The sequence below is a fragment of the Mastigoproctus giganteus genome, chromosome 7, assembly GCF_048544385.1.
Source record: "Mastigoproctus giganteus isolate SK-2022 chromosome 7, ASM4854438v1, whole genome shotgun sequence".
NCBI lineage: Eukaryota > Metazoa > Arthropoda > Arachnida > Uropygi > Thelyphonidae > Mastigoproctus > Mastigoproctus giganteus.
Window position 1 is genome coordinate 75,186,897 of NC_143581.1, and position 18,567 is coordinate 75,205,463.

General features: G+C 38.8%; 1 protein-coding gene across 1 annotated transcript in view; it reads left to right on the plus strand.

Annotated features, from left to right (window-relative positions):
• The window catches only part of LOC150083003 (glycine receptor subunit alpha-4-like), a 116,289-nt gene that overhangs the window by 85,846 nt on the left and 11,876 nt on the right, over positions 1-18,567 (plus strand). The window contains exons 7-8 of the mRNA XM_090378348.1: positions 12,111-12,433; positions 15,366-15,543. Coding sequence (XP_090234474.1) covers positions 12,111-12,433; positions 15,366-15,543 — 501 coding nt within the window. The remainder of the gene's footprint in view (positions 1-12,110; positions 12,434-15,365; positions 15,544-18,567) is intronic.

Below are 18,567 nucleotides of genomic sequence, written 5' to 3' on the forward strand. Positions count from 1 at the left end.
GAGATCATGTCTGACCAGGGTAATTAGCAACTAGGGACTCGTGCAGGAACTGGATGCAAAAAATAATTTGGACATATATTTAGATTTTGGTAAAGGCTTTTGATACTATTCCACATGATGACTGCTCTACAAACTGAAGCAGTGTGGCATCAGAGCAAGTTACTACTATAGATAAAGGGATAGTTGAGTGGCAGGAGACAGAGTGATTATTAATGGCCATTGTTCTTCACTAATAATGCTAAGGGTAGAGTATATATACCGTAGGTGCTGTGTTGGGCTGTATACTGTTTTTAATATTTATTAATGATACTGATGTCAGCACATCAAATTTAATGTCTAAGTTTGCTGATTATAAAAATTTAAGCAGGGTAGTCAATTGTAGTAGTCAGGATATGCTACTCTTAAGACAAGAATAAATTGGGCTGAAAATAGCAATTGAGGATTAATATTAATAAATACAAAGTACTGCATTTGGATAGTACAATTTTTTGGATAATATACCACTTTAGGTATATTATTCTGAAATCAATGTTTACCAGTGGTACCAAACTCAGGATAGTGCAGAATGAAAAAGACCTAATGGTAATTGTACAGTCCAACATTAAGTTCTCTAAGCGGCTCAGACAGCTCATGGAGTTCTGTCATTGATGTACAGAAATTTTTTCATCTGGGATAAGGAATTTATTATCTCTTTGTATAATGCAATTGTTAGGATGCATCTTGAGTATTATATACAAGTTTGGTGCCATCATTTTAGAAAGAATGTAGATTTGTTGGAATGGGTACAGAGAAGAGCAACAAGATTATTAAGGGCCACAAATCAATACTCCTACCATGGTCCTTGAGGTTGTCATTCTCTCAGCTATGCCAGACAAGCTGTACTTGCTACCTGGGAGTCTAAAACACTGATGGAACTGATATTCAGTCGACACTCAAGTCAAGTGGACGCAATTTCAGCAAAGTCCAGATGGTCTGTGACAGCCAAATCCTCTGCTTGCACTTTCACGATGCTGGGACTGTTAGTGATCCTGGGTATAACCCCCATGCACAAACACACTGTGAGTGACCACCCAGGTGTGAACCTACGTAAGCAGGGATCGAGGTGTGGCACCCACACCATGTGGTTACCCCTCTGTGTTACTGGGCAATACTAGGTGGTAGATGACTCTCATCAACTGGTGAAGTACCACCACTTTGCTTATTGGAGGCTTGAAGTGGTGGAACCCATGTTTAGTCTCCAGAGCTAAGTTCCGGTCAACCCTTCCTTCCCCATCTCTTCCATCATGCAGATGACTGATGGTTATGATGGACATCGTGGTGAGTTCCAATCTTCCTTACATTTTGAGGGTACAGCTCTAAAACGGTGTTCGGGCCGGCCGCTAGTTAGTACACTGGACCAAACCTATTGGTAACTCTTTAGGAGGCTTTCTGATCAGCTAGTGTATAATCTTGCTACCTCTACTCTGCCAGATAGTGACCGGAGGGAGTCCAAGTAGCGTGTATGGGGGGGGGGCATTGTTGAGACCACATTATGTCTAGCATCTGGGTATATTCTTACCATGTGTACACCATATCCAAAAATTTCATTACTTCATACAGCATGTCCCCCCCCACATTTTCTTGCTACTGAATACACCATGAATTGTCAAATAATAGAGTAAGCTCATCTGCAAAAAGATCTAAACCTCCCAGACATTTCCTTGTTCATTTCACAAATATATGTGGTCTCAATTCTAATCTCAACAATGTCCGTTTCCACTTGCAGTCTGCCAAACCCCATGTACCTTTTCTGATAGAATCTCAGTTATCAGTTGATTCAACTACTGTTCATGTCAGTTGCCCAAATTATTCGCTGTATGATTCCTATCGCCGCAAAGGTGGTACTTGTGCATATGTCCATTCCGATATTCCCTGTCAGACACTTGGTAATTTGGAATCTCCTATTTTCGATCTTCTCTAGCTTAAAATCTCTCTACCTCATTCTGTCAAATTCATCTGTTGTCTGTACTGTTCTCCCAACTCCACTAATCACATGGAGCTCTTCGACTTCCTCTATTTGCAACTTGACTTTCTCCAGTCAAACTTTCCTAACAGCGAGGTAATTTTCCTTGATGATTTTAATGTTCACAACTCCAGCTGGCTTCCGTTTTCTATTCACACAGACCCAGCTGGCCAAGATGATGAGGCTTTTGCAATTACTAATGACCTTGAACAGATTGTTCATTTACCTACAAGAATACCGGACAATTCTAACCATACAGCCAACACACTTGATCTTTTTCTATCAAACAACCCTTCTAAGTACACAGTTGAAATCAGTGGTCCTTAAGGCACCTCAGATCACAACTTGGTGATTCTCTTCTCCAATGGAGCCTTTATCTCATGGCTATTCCCAACCGCGTGTTGTTTGGCATTACGAGAATGCAAAATGGGATGACCTGTGAGATATCTTTTCCTTGGTTGGACTACTGTTTCAAAACTTCTGATGTCAACATTTGCTCAGATCGTGTCAGTGATATTATTCTTCTAGGAATGGAATCCTTTATTCCACATTCCACTTTAAAATCTCACCCTTTATCTAAACCTTGGTTTTCCAATAAATGTGCTAAGGCCGTTCAGGAGAAGAATGTTTTATATTGTAATTGGCTTGTTCCCAATTCTTTTGTTTCATTTTCTACCTACATCAAAGCTTGCAACAATTGAAAAGCAGTTATTAATCAGTCCAAACTAGATTTTAAACAGGCTAAGAGTAGAAAACTTGCCTCTTGCCCTAATGGTAGCCGAACATTCTGTTCTCTTGCCCTAATGGTAGCCGAGCATTCTGTTCTCTTGCCCTAATGGTAGCTGAGCATTCTGTTCTCTTGCCAAAGCTATTGGCTGCAACTTTTTCCCATCTCTGTCAAAACCAGATGGTTCTGTTGTCACTTCGGCCAAGGATAAAGCTGCCTGCTAGCATCCTATTTTTTCTTCCAACTCATATATTAACGATCTTGGTAAAACACCTCCCACCATTCCCAATACGCTCCATTCAATGCCTCCTGTGGTTTTCTGTCAAAAGGATGTCAGAAGGATTTTGACAAATCTTGATGCTCAGAAAGCTCCAGGTCCTGATGGTATTTTTCCACTTGTTCTCAAAACCTGTGCTCTGAACTTACTCCTGTTCTTTGCTGCCTTTTCACTTCTTATTCCAAAGGTGTTTTTCCTTCTGCTTGGAAATTTGCTCATATCCAGCCAGTTCTTAAAAAGGGTGACAAATCCCTCCCATCCAGTTATCATCCCATTGCAATTACTTCTACTCTTTCTAAAGTAACGGAGAAATCAATTAACCACCAACTCTTAAACTACCTAGAAACCTTCCATCTGATCAACGATCGCCAGTATGGATTCTGTCAGTGTTGATCCACTGGTGATATTCTGGCTTATGTTACCCATTTATGGACAACTTCAATGGAAAAGTTTGGTGAAACACAAGCTTTTCCATTGTCCTTTTCCATTATCCATTCATCTCAAAGGCTTTTGATCATGTTTGGCATAAAGGTCTTCTAAACAACCTTCCATCTTATGATTTGCAATCTTTTTTTGGTAATTGGTTATCCAGTTTTCTCTCTGATCACTCACTGAGGGTGATGGTAGATGGCATTCTGTCTTCTAACTTCTCCACTAATGCTGGTGTCCCCCAAGGTTCGCTTCTTTCCCCCAATTTTCTTCTTGTATATTAATGACCTTCTTCCATTGACTGGAAATACTATCCATAGTTTTGCTGATGATAGCACATTGCATTCCACTTTCCATTTTGAGAAACCTTTCCCTTCTCAATCAGCTTCAACTTCTGGAATGTCCACTACCAATTCCTTAAATGCCGATCTCCAGGTAATTCTCCAGTGGGGTAAAGGCAACTTAGTTGATTTCAATCCTTCTAAAACTCAGTCTTGTCTTATATCTTGTAAAAAAGGATTCTTCTGCTCCTATGCTTATCTTTGGTGACACTCCGATTTCTAGGCAAAATGATATATCTCTTTTGGGGATTACCCTGACTTCTAATCTCTCTTGGTACAAGCAAATTACAAATATTGCTTCCTCTGCATCTAAAAAACTTGGTTTTCTCTTTTGCTCTCGGTGTTACTTTTCTTCCAAAAAACTGTTGACTCTGTACAAATTACAAATCCGCCCTACCATGGAATATTGTTCCCACATCTGGGGTGGTGCCCCCAAAACCTCTCTCAGGCTTCTAGATTCCATTCAGAAGAGGGCAGTTAGGTTAATTAATGACTCATCTCTATCAAAGTCTCTCCACTTGCTGTCTCATAGATGTACTGTTTTTGCTGCATACCTTTTCTACAGATACTTCCATGGGCACTGTTCTTCTGAATTGGCTTCTATAGTTCCCGCTCTCTCTCTTTCAAAACAGTCGAAACCCGTGCCGCCACTAGCCAACATCCATTGATTGTCCAACTTCAAACTCACAGAACCAACTTTTCATCTTCCTCATTTATTCATTCAACTGCCATTTTCTAGAACCTTCCTGTACCCCAGGGGCTCACATCTGGTAAGTATGGGCTTGGCACACCCAGGGTCCTGAGCTTGATATCATCATTCTTCTCTTTCTTGGTGGTTCCCTTCCCTTCTACTTCTGCCTCTCATTCTCTCTCTCTGAATTACTTTTTGAATGTGGAGAAAGTATAAGTGACTGGAGATTTTATATATTTTATTGTTGTTTTAATGGCAGATATAAAAGATTATTATGCCATGCTAACACTAACTTTTAAAAATGGAGAGAAGACTCAAGTTTTTGCACCTTGATGTTTGAAGCTTGTTTAGTCAATGAGGTTTTTTAAACAATGGTAGTTTGAATATGGTTTATCTTTAAACTGTATTCAAAATTCTAGGTTATAAAATTCTTGTTATCCATTGTTAAAAAATATGACCTGAAAATTTTTAGAAATCGTACAGTGTTTAAAGCATTGAAAACAGAGATTGTTTTGGCTTTGTAGAAGGATACAAGGGGATATCAAAAAGTTCATACCCTGACTAAATAAAACATCAGTAGGAAGATGCCATTTTTAATATAAGTTGTCTACATATTCAATAACTAACATGTGAAATTTCTTTCCTGTAGATGATTGTACACCAGAGGTGGAGCCCAGAACCTGAGGAAGGACACTATGGTTGACAAAGTTGAGTATCGAGCAGTGAAATGAAAGGTGTGTATGGGCAGAATTGTCCATCCTATGACACTGTAAAAAAGTGGAAATGAGAGTTCCAGTGCAGTTGTACAAGTGCCTTTTATGAGCCAAGAGAAGGAAGGCCATCAACATCCACAGACAGTGAGATGGTTGCAAAGGTTGAGCAGCTGGTGCTGAGTGACAGGCATATGACAATTCATTTCATCGCAAATGCAGAGGGAATTAGTTATGGGTCTACCTACATCATTTTACTTGACCCATCTGCACATATCCAAGGTCTCCACACGATGGGTTACAAGATTGCTGACACCGTTGCAGAAGCAATGTCAAATGCAGTATTCTCGCCAACTGTTGGATTTGTGTAATGCGGATTTCTCCTGACCTAGCACCGTTACACTTCTTATTTTGAGAAATGAAGAAACCATTGCATGGATGCCGCTTTGATTCATCTCAGGAAGTCATCAATGAAGTGGAATCATGGTTTCAGACAAAAAGTGTGGACTTCTATGATCAAGGCATTAAATAACTGATTCATAGATGGAAAAAATGTGTTACTATACATGGAGATGGGAGAAATGTGTTAGTGTACATACATAGAAAAGGATTAAAGTTCCTGTGAAGTTTCACCTTTCTAGGACTATTATTTCTAGGTAAGGGTACAAACTTTTTGATACCTCCTCGTATTAAAGAATATTTCTCTACAAGTTGTTAAATCTTATTAAGAAAGAAATCAAGCTTCATGAAATTCTTTGCTGACAGATAAATTTTGTGAAAGACAGAATGGAGCAAACATATCTATTCAGAATTGTATTTAGTTTTCCTGTTCTCCTGACTGGTTATTCCTCAGGAAAGTATGCAATAAGTGAGAATGAGGCTGAATTAGGGTTAAAAAGACTTTCTGAAGAAAAGTAGAAATGACCTAAATATCTCTAACGTGGGTACTTTCACGAGCAAGTGTTCCTGCCAGGAGAGGCCACCTTGTTCGTTACTGCAACTTGTTTGTTCTACATAAGTTTTTCAAAAATTTGGAATTTGGTTTCTGACACTTGTAATTTCAGCCCTTAAAGCCAATTGGGAAGTTGGTATCAAGTGGTTTGTTCACTTGTCTTCAAGATCATAAATTTTTATAATAAGAAATCAACTTAGGCTAAGTTGATTTCTTATAAGCCATTCTTCTAATTTTGAAAATAAGGCTGAAGTTTTAAGTTGTAGGCTGCATGGATCTTTGTCACTTATCAGGATTGAGATGCGATCTGTTGTCACAATGTGTGACATATGTAAAAATTAACAGTTAACTTCAAATTAATGAATGCATCTGATATGCAAGAATGTTTAATTTTTGTTTTTTCTGAACTTGTCCCTTGCTATCTGTACGTTACCATTAGCATTAGTAGAGGCATATGATGCAAGAAAGCAAGCTTATGCAGCATCAGCCACCAAATATGGAGGATGCGGAAAAGGTCTGTGAATGACCCCCGCATATCCCGGAGCAATATGGCCTTAGTTGCTAATGCTCCTAAAAACCAAATCACAACAACAACAACAACATAGGCATCAGCCAAAAAAAAAAAAAAAAACACTTCCACTTCACCCCTCCATTTGTTCGAAATACCTGTCCAGCTGAAGCCTTAAATTTATTTAGACTATCAACTTCCACGACAAGGGATGGAAGTCTGTTCCACCAACCAACTACCCGCTGGCTAAAGGCAAATTTCCGTATGTCTATCCTACATCTGTCTTTCCTCAATTTGAATTTATGCCTTCTCAGGTGATTATTTTGAGCAAGAGGAAGAATCCCATCAGCATTGATCATGCTCAAACCATTCAAGGCTTTATACACCTCTGTCAGATCACCTTGGTGGTGCCTAGTCTCCAGACACTGTAATTTGAAAAACTTAAACGTTTCTTCGTAAGAGTACCCCTTTGTTCCATTCACTAATCTTGTTGCCCTTCTCTGTACTTGTTCCAGCAGCTCTACATCCTTCTTGAAATGAGACCTCCAGACCTGTATACAGTACTCAAAGTGTGGCCTGACCATTGGCTTATACAATGAAATAATCACCTCCTTATCCCTGCTAGAAAAATTCCTGTATATCATTGACAAGACACCATGAGCTACTCTTGCAGCCCATCTGCACTGCTCAGAGAACTACATATTTGCCTGCACAATTACCTCCAGGTCCTTTTCATTCTCTACCACTATCGTGTAGTACCACAGAGTTGATACGCTCTGGGGTTCCTGTTTCCCATGTGTAGTACTTTACATTTGTCAACGTTAAACTTCATTTGCCACCTCTCAGCCCATCTGCTCAACCTTTCCAGATCCTGTTGCAGCAGCATAGTGTCAGTAGTGTCCTTGACAACCCTGCCAACCTTTGTATCGTCTGCAAACTTGGACATTAAGCTTGATATACCATCATCAATATCATTTATAAATACAGAAAACAATAATGGACCCAACACTGAACCCTGAGGGACTCCACTAATAACATTAGTCCATGATGACAGTGTCCATTGATTACCACTCTCTGTCTTCTCCCCCTCAACCACCCCTTTATCCATAGCAGCAATTTGCCTCCAATACCACACTGCTCCAATTTGTGCAGCAGTCTTCCATGTGAACAGTATCAAAAGCCTTTCTAAGATCCAAGTATATAATATCAAAGTTATTCCCTGCATCCAGTTCTTTTGTGACTGCATCATAGTATCCAGTCAAATTGGTCAGGCAAGACTTCCCCTTAATAAAACCATGCTATGTCCGAGCTATAACTGAAATCTTGTCTAGATGATCCTGCTGTGTTTTCTTTAACCAGTGCCTCCATTAATTTTCCTGGAACAGAAGTTAAACTCATAGGTCTATAATTACTTGTGTCAGCCTTTGATCCTCCTTTGTGAATTGGGGTTACATTTGCACATCTCCAGTCTGTGGGTACCTCCGCTGAGTCCAAGGAAGCTATCATAATTATGGCTAAGGGTTTGCTTACTTCCTTTGCTGCCTCCTTTAATATAACTGAACATATCCCATCCACCCCAGGTGCCTTTCTTGTGCTTATCTTCAACAATTTCTCCTCCACTTTACTCTCAGTTATTACAAGATTCTCTAGCTTACTGCCAGAGTTGAATACACCTCTGGCATTCCCCTCACTGAATAACTCCTCATGTGTAAATGTCGATGCAAAATATTCATTCAGTTTGTTAGCTACCTGAGCAGGATCATCAACAGTTGACCCATCGATATCAAGTGGACCAATCTGATTTATTCCCTTCCTTCTAGAGTTTATATGAGTAAAGAACTCTTTGATGTTTTTCTTTGCATCCCTTGCCAAAGATTTCTCGTAATCTGCCTTTGTCTGCCTAACCTCCTTTGTAACTTGGTTACAGATCAACTTGTATCTATCATAGGCTTCTGTGTCATGTGTTAATTTATATGTATCCCATGCATTTTTCTTCTCTGTCATATGTCTCATTAGTTCATCTGACATCCATTTAGGCCTAAACCTTGAACAAAATTTCTTAGTTGGTATGTGAAGCCTAGTAGCTTCCAAGATAAGTTAACATTAGCATTAATAGAGGCATTTGATGCAAGAAAGCAAGCTTATGCAGCATCAGCCAAAAAAAAAAAAAACCCACTTCCACTTCACCCCTCTGTTCATTCAAAATACCTGTCCAGCTGAGCCTTAAACTTATTTAGGCTATCAACCTCCACAACAAGGGATGGAAGTCTGTTCCACCAACCAACCACCCGCTGGCTAAAGGCAAATTTCCGCACGTCTATCCTACATCTCAGGTGATTATTCTGAGCGAGAGGAAGAATCCCATCAGCATTGAGCATGCTCAAACCATTCAAGGCTTTATACACCTTGAAAAGCTTAAGTGGATCAAATGAGGCATATCATTATAGCCATCTGCTCTTATATTCTACCCATAGAAGGCTCGACTACTTTGTCCTGCTGGAATTAGCATTAGTAAAGGCACATGATGCAAGAAAGCAAGCTTATATAGCATCAGCAAAAAAAAAAAAAAAAAATCTAATTTCACCCATTCACTTGCTCCAAATATTTGTCTAGTTCTGCCTTGAATCTGTTTAAGCTATTAACTTCTAGCTTAAGAAGTTAAGCTAGCAACAGACCGAAGTTTGTTCCAACTATCAACCATCCACTGGCTAAAGGAAAACTTCTGCACATCTGTCCTACAACTGTCTTTCCTCAATTTGAATCTATGCCCTCTTAGGTGATTATTTTGAGCAAGAGGAAGAATCCCATCAGCATTGAGCATGCTCAAACCTTTCAAGGTTTTATACACCTTGATCAGATCACCTCGCAGGTGCCCAGTCTCCAGACACTGTAATTTGCAAAAAAAAGCCTTTCTTCGTAAAAGCAATCCTTTGTTCAATTCACTAATCTTGTTGCCCTTCTCTGCACTCACTCCAGCAGCTCTACATCCTTCCTAAAATGAGGCCTCCAGACCTGTATACAGTACTCAAGGTGTGGCCTGACCATTGCCTTGTACAAGGGGATAATCATCTCCTTATCGCTGCTAGAAAAATTTCTGTATATCATTGACAAGGCACCATGAGTACTCTTGCAGACCATCTGAACTGCTCAGAAAACTTCATATATGCCTGCACAATTACCTTCAGGTCCCTTTAATTCTCTACCACTGTCAGTTTAGTACTACACACTTGATATGTTACTCTGGGGTTACTGCTTCCCATATGCAGTACTTTACAACTTTGTCAATGTTAAACTTCAGTTGCTACCTCTTAGCCCATCTGCTCAACATTTCTAGGTCCTGTTGCAGCAGCATACTGTCTTAAGTGTCATTAACAACTCAGCGAACCTTCATATCATCTGCAAACTTGGATATTAAGCCTGATATACCATCATTAATAAATACAGAAAACAAAAATGGACCCAACACTGAACCCTGAGGGACTCCACTAATAACATTAGTCCACGAAGAGCAGTGTGCATTGATTACCACTCTTTCTTCTCCCACTCAACCATCCCTTTATCCATAGCAGCAATTTGCCTCCAATGCCACACTGCTCCAGTTTGTGCAGCAGTCAAGTAATGGTGCCAGTAATTAGTACCAGTAATGGTGCATACAGCATTTCATGGTAAATTCAAACCATACTACCAGGCTATTTGCCCAAACTACATGCTACAAATTTCTCTCAACATCAAATGAACTTGTTTTTGATGTGAAAACATCTTTGGCAGCAACTACTAATTTTTCGGACTGAAGTAAAACTGATTGGTCACAAAAATGATATCTCTTTCTAAATGAAGCAAAAATGCTACACAAAAAAAGAAATTGTTGACAAATATTTGTATTATTACAATCATACCATTCAACAAATGGCTACAATCAAATGAGTAATTAGGCTATTAGCTTAGATTTCACTAACATCTTCCAAGCTAAGGATGTTTTCACATAAAATAAAACATCTTTCGTGCGTACAAAATACACCGTGGTTTTTTACCATACTACTTGTGACTGATGTATGTTCAGTCATCACTTTTGTAGTAAGCCACTATAACAGCACTGCTGGAAGTTCATACAATTGCTGTCATTTTTTTAGAGATCCATCCCTTGCCACAGTCTTGAATCTTTTCAAGCCCAAAGCCCATGTCATACAAGCACCATAATAAATTATGGTGCTTACTATATAACATAATTGGGGCAGATGGGCTAAGAAGTGGCAACTGATGTTTAACCTTGACAAATGCAAAGTACTGCATATGTGTAGAAGTAACTCCAGAGAAACGTACCAACTGTGTGGTACTACACTTAAGGTGGTAGAAAATGAAAAAGACCTTGGAGTAATTGTGCAGGCAGATATGAAGTTTTCTGAGCAATGCAGACAGGCTGCTAGGGCGGGTCATGGGGTTTTGTCAATGATATATAGGAATTTTGCTAGCAGGGAAAAGGAGGTGATTATCCCTCTGTATAAGGCAATGGTCAGGCCACGCCTTGAGTACTGTGTACAGGTCTGGAGGCCTCATTTTAGGAAGGATGTAGATTTCCTTGAGCGTGTACAGAGAAGGGCAACAAGATTGGTGAGGGGAATGAAGGGATCCTCTTACCAAGAGAGACTTAAGTTCTGCAAATTGCAGTGGCTGGAGACTAGGCACCTGCACGGTGATATGATTGAGGTGTTTAAGGCCTTGAATGGGTTGAGCACGCTGAATTCTGATGGGATCCTTCCACTTGTTCAGATTACGAACCTAAGGGGGCATAAATTCAAATTAAGAAAAGACAGATGTAGAATAGATGTGCGGAAATTTGCCTTTAGCCAGCGGGTGGTTAATTGCTGGAACAAACTTCCATCTGTCGTTGTGGAAGTTGATAGGTTGAATAAATTTAAGGAGTTACTGGACAGGCATTTGGAGGGAATGGTGTAATTATTATTATTATTATTTTTTTTTTGGCTGATGCTGCATAAGCTCATACACATGCTTTCTTGCATCACATGCCACTACTACTTACTACTACTACATGGGCTTACTTACTACTATGGCACTTACTATGATGTTCTTACTGCATTGTAATGAAGTACACTGAAATTATCATCATTAGCCATATGGTGCAAGGAAGCCTGAGGCTTATGCTGCACCATCCAAAAAAAATTCTGAATTACCCTGAGAGAGAGAGAGAAGTAGAAGGGAATCACTAAGAAAGAGAAGAATGGTGATATCCATCTCAGGACCCTGGGTGTGCCAAGCCCATACTCACCAGACATGACCTCCTGGGTTCAAATATTTCCAGTGATCCATAGTTTCCACAGCAGCTAAATTACTATACATGTATTCAAGAGAGTAAATTGCTACACAAGAGAGTTTGCTACAGGTTAGCTTTTAAAAGTGTTTTGTCTTTCTTTTATAAGTTATTAATAACATAATCATTGTACTATTTTTCTGGCAGGCAATTACTCGTTACTGGAAGCCCATTTTACTTTTGTTCGTTTTGTGAGTTGCCACATAGTCAATACTTACATACCAAGTGCTCTAATAGTCATCATGTCCTGGTTCTCTTTCTGGTTGGATGTCAATGCTGTACCTGCTCGGATAACTCTTGGAGTGACGTCTCTGCTAACACTGTCAACGCAAGAGATTCATGTGCGTTCTGCTTTACCCCCTGTAAGTTATATGACAGCATTAGATATCTGGATGTTTGTATGTATTGTGATGGTGTTCTGCTCCCTGGTGGAGTATTCAGTGACCTATTATGCCAGATCAAGACGAAAGGTAAGAGATATTGATCAGATCAATAACTACATGATTTTTATAGGTGGTGGGACACTAACAAAGTATCATTTTATGCTAATTGTTAGGTAAGCAAATATATTTCATTTCATATTGCAGCTGCAACAAATGGATAGGTTTTTGAAGAATTTTGCCATTTTATTGATCTGATTGTCATATTAAATTGTATTATAAGCTGCTTTATAGTCCTAGTCATGCTTGTTATTTTATTTTTTAATTTAGCTAGAGATTTTGTAGGTTACTACTTAATATACATAGAATCTTTGTATCGTTCGAATCTTGTCATTGTTATAGTTATAGAATGAGTGGTAGGTGAATTCATATTTTGTAATTGTGGTAAATAGGTAGCTCTAAAGTTTGAATCACTTAGGATTGCACTAGTTGGATAATTTTGTTATATATTGTAATTAACTTATAACTTTCAAGCATAACGGTATAGCCTAATACATATAACAAACTCGGTAGCATGGTAGTATTATTGCTGTGTAACTGGTGTATCAATAAGAACATTGAAATTTAAAAAAAAAAAAAATTAAATTTTCTGTTTATACTCCGGCATGACAACCAAGTCAGTAGAGTTTACAATGAATCGTCAATACAAATATTTATCGTATTTAGTAGTCACTGGCTGGATATAATTAATAATGTAAACCTCATAGCATAACCAGTGCAGAATGTCATTACTGCATTACATATATTTGTTAGTGTAGCATTTTTAATTATACTGAATTTGAATGAAAATCATACTTAGACTGGAGTAGCAAAGCAAAGCAAAGGGCTCAAGCTAGTGGGACTGCTGTGGCTCTGGAGAGAGCTGGTGGCGGGGGGAATTGTTGTCCAAATCATGGCCTTATAAGACATATGGCTTGTTTGATGTTTGCAGAGGTATCAGGAATGGGACATGATATTGCCCATGGAGATGTCTTTGTGTGTACTAATAGGGAGTATGAGGATATTAGGCGCCAACTCAGCATTGTTATGGGCCTTCATGATAGCTTGAAGAACAAGGTTGGATGCCCTTGAGGGAATTAAACTGGGGGCCCTCATCAAGGTCTCAGCTGCCCACATCAATGCCATAGCTTACACTTGATCATCAAGCAACACAGCGGCAAACCCCAATGCAGAATGCACTGGTCCCTCAGGAGCTGGTTGTTGTCAGTAACTCTATTGCCAGGGAAATGGGAAATATACTGTGGAAAAAGGATAGGTAAGATATTATTATTATTATTATTATTATTAGCAGCTATATGGTGCAAGGAAGCCTGAGGCTTATGCTGCACCAGCCAAAAAAAAAAAAAAAAAAAAATTCCCGAGTTACCCTGAGTGAGAGAGAGAGAGAGAGAGAGAGAGAGAGAGAGAGGAATCACCAAGAAAAAGAAGAATGATGATATGACCAGGATATGTTTACCAGGGGCTAAATGTTGATGACATTGTAGAGTATCATCAACATTTAGCCCCTGGGATTTACTTAATTGATTTGGGATTTAACTACCATCAAGGGCCGAGGTTTTTTCTTTCATAAAGGTGACTACAGTCTCAGACAGTTTCTAAATCCTATACAGTGGGACCAACTAATGTTACCATCAGCAAATTCTAAATGGGAAGCATTCAAGGAATTAATTAAAGAAGCTACTAGGCCCTTCATACCAACTAAGAAATACTGAGTTAATGAAACTCGTGGCAGAGAAGAAATCATCTTTTAAGGGTACAATACTGGTTGTACATGTTGGCAAATGACATTAAAAGTAGGAGTTCTGCATGCAGACTTACTTAACAAGTACAGGGCAATGTTTAAAAAAAGTCACGGGTTAGATTAAATTTGAAAGTATTTGCAATTCTGCCCAGATACAACTGGAGATAGAGTATATGATGAAAGCCTTGTCAATCAATTTGGCCCTGGAAAAGTTGTGCAAGGTTCTTGGAGTAGAATTTTTCTCATCTTGGTCTGTTCTTTTTAACAGGAGAGACTGCTTCTGCAGGAATTGGATACACTTAAATAGAAAGGGCTGCTGGGAGTCATCAACAAGTAAATACATGGCCTGTATTAGTAGGAGTATAGTAAATAAATTTGAAGTGCTAGCATCAAAGGCAGATATTATTGGGATATCAGAGATGTGGTATCACACAGATATAAGGCATGCAAAATTTGAATATGGAGAGTACGATATATACAAAAAGGACACACAGGATAGGAATTGGGGGATTATGCTCTTAGTTATAAAGCACATAAAATCTCAGGCAATGCATCCAGTTGACATGAGTGGCTAGTGCAATGTGTTGAGTTGGTTTGGTGTGACATGGGGGGGGGTAGAGGGTGAATTTCTCCAAGGTGCCAGCTTCAGGGGCACAAACTGAAGGAATTATCTATCGCAATCAGGGAGCACAAGGAAGATGTTGCCCCGGGCATCAACGACCCTAGCTACACTACCGGAAGATTAACTACCTGCATATAATGGGGGCCTACTTATAATACTTTTGCCCCAGGCATAGGATTACCTAATTCTGGCTCAAGGTGATCTTGTGCCTATAATGCAACATGTAGGAGAAAATAAGGTTCATATAAAGCCCAGTAAATCTGTATATTTTCCTCATGTAATGACCGACTCACTAGATACAAGATGGTAATTTTATTCTCCTATAACAATTACTTCTATCTAGTGACATTGTACTGTTTTATCAGCTACTTTTACTCATTATAACTTAATTTAATTTTTAATGTGAACCTAATAAATGTTGCATAAGCTTTAGTTTATTTTAATAGTAATGATGCCATATTTATCACAATGGATTTTTTCATAAATAAATTTATATAAATATTAAATATGAAGCATTTTGTTCATAGAGATTTCACCATATGAAATATTTTGGTCTGTTTCAGTTTTTGAGAATTAGTTTATTTTTATCTTTGGTGTAGTCTCAGAAGCATAATTCAACTGAGAAAAAACCTCTTCATGCCTGGAGTGGAAGTGATACAAAAGGAGAAAAATTAAACAGAAATCACATACCAAGCCAAAAATTATCCAACCTGCTGCAGGAATTCAAGGTTCCTAAAAATTACAAAAAGTCAAAAATATGCCAATTTTATAAATTTTGTGAGTCTTTAGACAGCATATCTTGTATTGTTTTTCCTATTATATTTACAGGGTTTTGCACGGCATACTGGATATATTACATACAGTATTCTGGTCATAAATAAATATTAACCATTATTTACGTGTTAATATTTCTGGAGTAATATCTCAGAGTAAAAATATTTTATATGAAGGAAAGTTATAATCTTTCCACTCACATTTTAATCATAAACATATTATTGTATTTAACATAAAACTTCCATAAAGCATTTTACTAATTAAAGATAAATGCTTTAACTTGGTTAAAATTTCAATTTTTTAAAAATTGTTTCTGTTGCATATATAATCTCTAATATACAGGGTGTCCATAAAGTCATTGTGCACTTTAAAACTGCAATCACTTAGATTAGGGTATGTAATCATAAGATTGTTAAGATTCAACATAATTCCTCCGTCATTACATTGTGATAAAATGTGTAGTACAATTTTGCAACTCCATATTGTGCACTTTAAAACTGCAATCACTTAGATTAGGGTATGTAATCATAAGATTGTTAAGATTCAACATAATTCCTCCGTCATTACATTGTGATAAAATGTGTAGTACAATTTTGCAACTCCATAAACACATTCTCCACTTGTGTTTCAGTTATGGCATTAAATCTTGAATAAATTCAAGGCCACTTCACTCTAAGAATTTTGCATATTGTTGCTTTAGGAACACCGAGTTCCATATGCAGCCACCTTAATGATTTTTCTGGGCTTCGCTGAAATGCTTTCTCAACAGACGTCACAGTCTCCTTGTTAAATCTGGGCCTTCTAGTTTGTGGCTTTTCATTAACAGAACCAGTCTCTTCTTAATATAGTTTGAAATTGAATTTTTATGCTGTACTTCCATTCCATAATACAACGATGAGCCAAAACATTATAACCAGGGGGTCGTTATGCAAATCAAAGCAACTGCAGGTGAACTTTGGTGCAGGTCGGGACACAGTATAAAAAACACCTGATACTGAGCTCCATTAATTAGTGTTCTTCTTCTTCTTCTTCTTCAGATGGGAAAGGCAGCGGAGTTAAGAGAGTTTGACAAAGGTTTAATGGCCAGATGAGTGGGTCAGAGCATATCCGAAATGGCATGGCTGGTGGGATGCTCACGGTCAGCCCTGGTGAGTACCTACCGAAAGTGGTCTGAGGAGGGAAAACTCACGAACTGCCGGCGAGGTGTTGGAAGACCACGGCTCATCGATGAGCAAAGGCTCTCCCGGATGGTAGAGCCTTTGCTCATCGATGCGTGGTGACGTGGTGACTGTGGCACAACTCACCGGTAATTGGAATGCTGGTGGTGGGAGTAATGTGTCACAACACACAGTACACTGAACCCTGCTGAAAATGGGGCTGCGTAGCCGCAGGCCACTCCGAGTGCCCATGCTAACCACGGTTCACCAGTGACAAACCTACAATGGGCACGCGAGCATCCAAACTGGACCATGAGTGATTGGAAGAAGGTCGTCTGGTCCAATGAATCACGTTTCCTGTTGCACTATGTGGATGGCCAGGTACGTGTGTGTTGTTTCCCTGGGGAAATGATGGCACCTGGATGCATTGTGGGATGAAAACAAGCCGGTGGCAGCGGTGTCATGCTTTGGGTGATGTTCTGCTGGGATACCCTGGGTCCAGTCATCCATGTGCCAGACACTCTGACATCTAACATCTACCTAAAGATCATTGCTGACCAGGTACACCCTTTCATGGCAACGGTCTTCCCCTCTGGTGGTGTCATCTTTCAGCAGGATAATGCACCATGCCATACCACCTGGATTGTTGGAGACTGGTTCACGGAACATGAGGAAGACTTCCAGGTATTGCCCTGGCCTCCAAATTTCCCCAGACATCAATCCCGTCGAGCATCTGTGGTTTGTGTTGGAACAGCAACTCCGATCTGCGATGTCTCAACCACGGACCTTAAAGGAGTTAAAAGGATCTGATGGTTACGTGTTGGTACTAGATATCACAAGATACATTTAGAAATCCTGTAGCGTCCATGCCTCGCTGAGCTGTTTTGGCTGCATGTGGAGGACCAACATTATATTAGATAGGTGGTCATAATGTTTTGGCTCATTGGTGTATGTTGGAAATGTTCTTCTAACTGCTGACATGGAATTAAGCTCGTTGAGACAGTGGATATAGTTCACTTGCTCTCCTATTGAGACCATCTCTTGTAAGATAGATTATCTGAAGAAATTTTAAAAAAAATGAAATTAGAGTAAATTAGGTAATTATTTTTCTGCATAAAAAAAAGATTAAGTTGCCTTTCTAATGAATTTTACACATTGTTTTAATCTCAGATAGAACATAAGTTATTGCAGTTTTAAAGTGCACAAGGACACCCTCTACAATGAGCAATCCATTCAGATATGAATAAAAGTAAATGAAGCTCATTTGTTGTACACTTGGCCACAAAACATTTAACAATTTCTTATGCAATAATAATTGCCATGCACATGTAATTCATGAAAAATCAAAAATGGCGGTAACTGTGCAGCAGTGAGTAATGTGTGTCCTGTGACATAAAATTTGAGATTCATTACTCTGTAATAGAAGGGGTATTGTGTGTATGTTTGAAAAACAGGTTACTCATCAAACCAAACACTGGCAGGCACAACCATTGGCCTCACTTGGGATCTGATGTTTGCACCAAAATGCTGAGAAACCCCAGGAAGGGCCAGAGATGCCAGTTTGTGAAGATCTGTTTACCTTTCACAACATGTTAGTTGTTTGATGGTAGTTGAAAACTTATCCATATCATAAGGATAAAAATGACTGGGTGTCCAGGTTTTTAAAAATTTATGATTTTTCTTTCTTTTTTTATTGAGATTATAAAATCCAGGCTGCTATGCAGGCAATATGCTTTAACTTAATTGTTTCTCTGTTCTGTTGGCAAACTATTTATCCAATTTGTTAGTTCACCAGCAACTTTGATATAATTTGCCATTCAAGTAATTGCTCTGATTTGTAATTTTCATCACAGAAATAAAAAAAAAACTA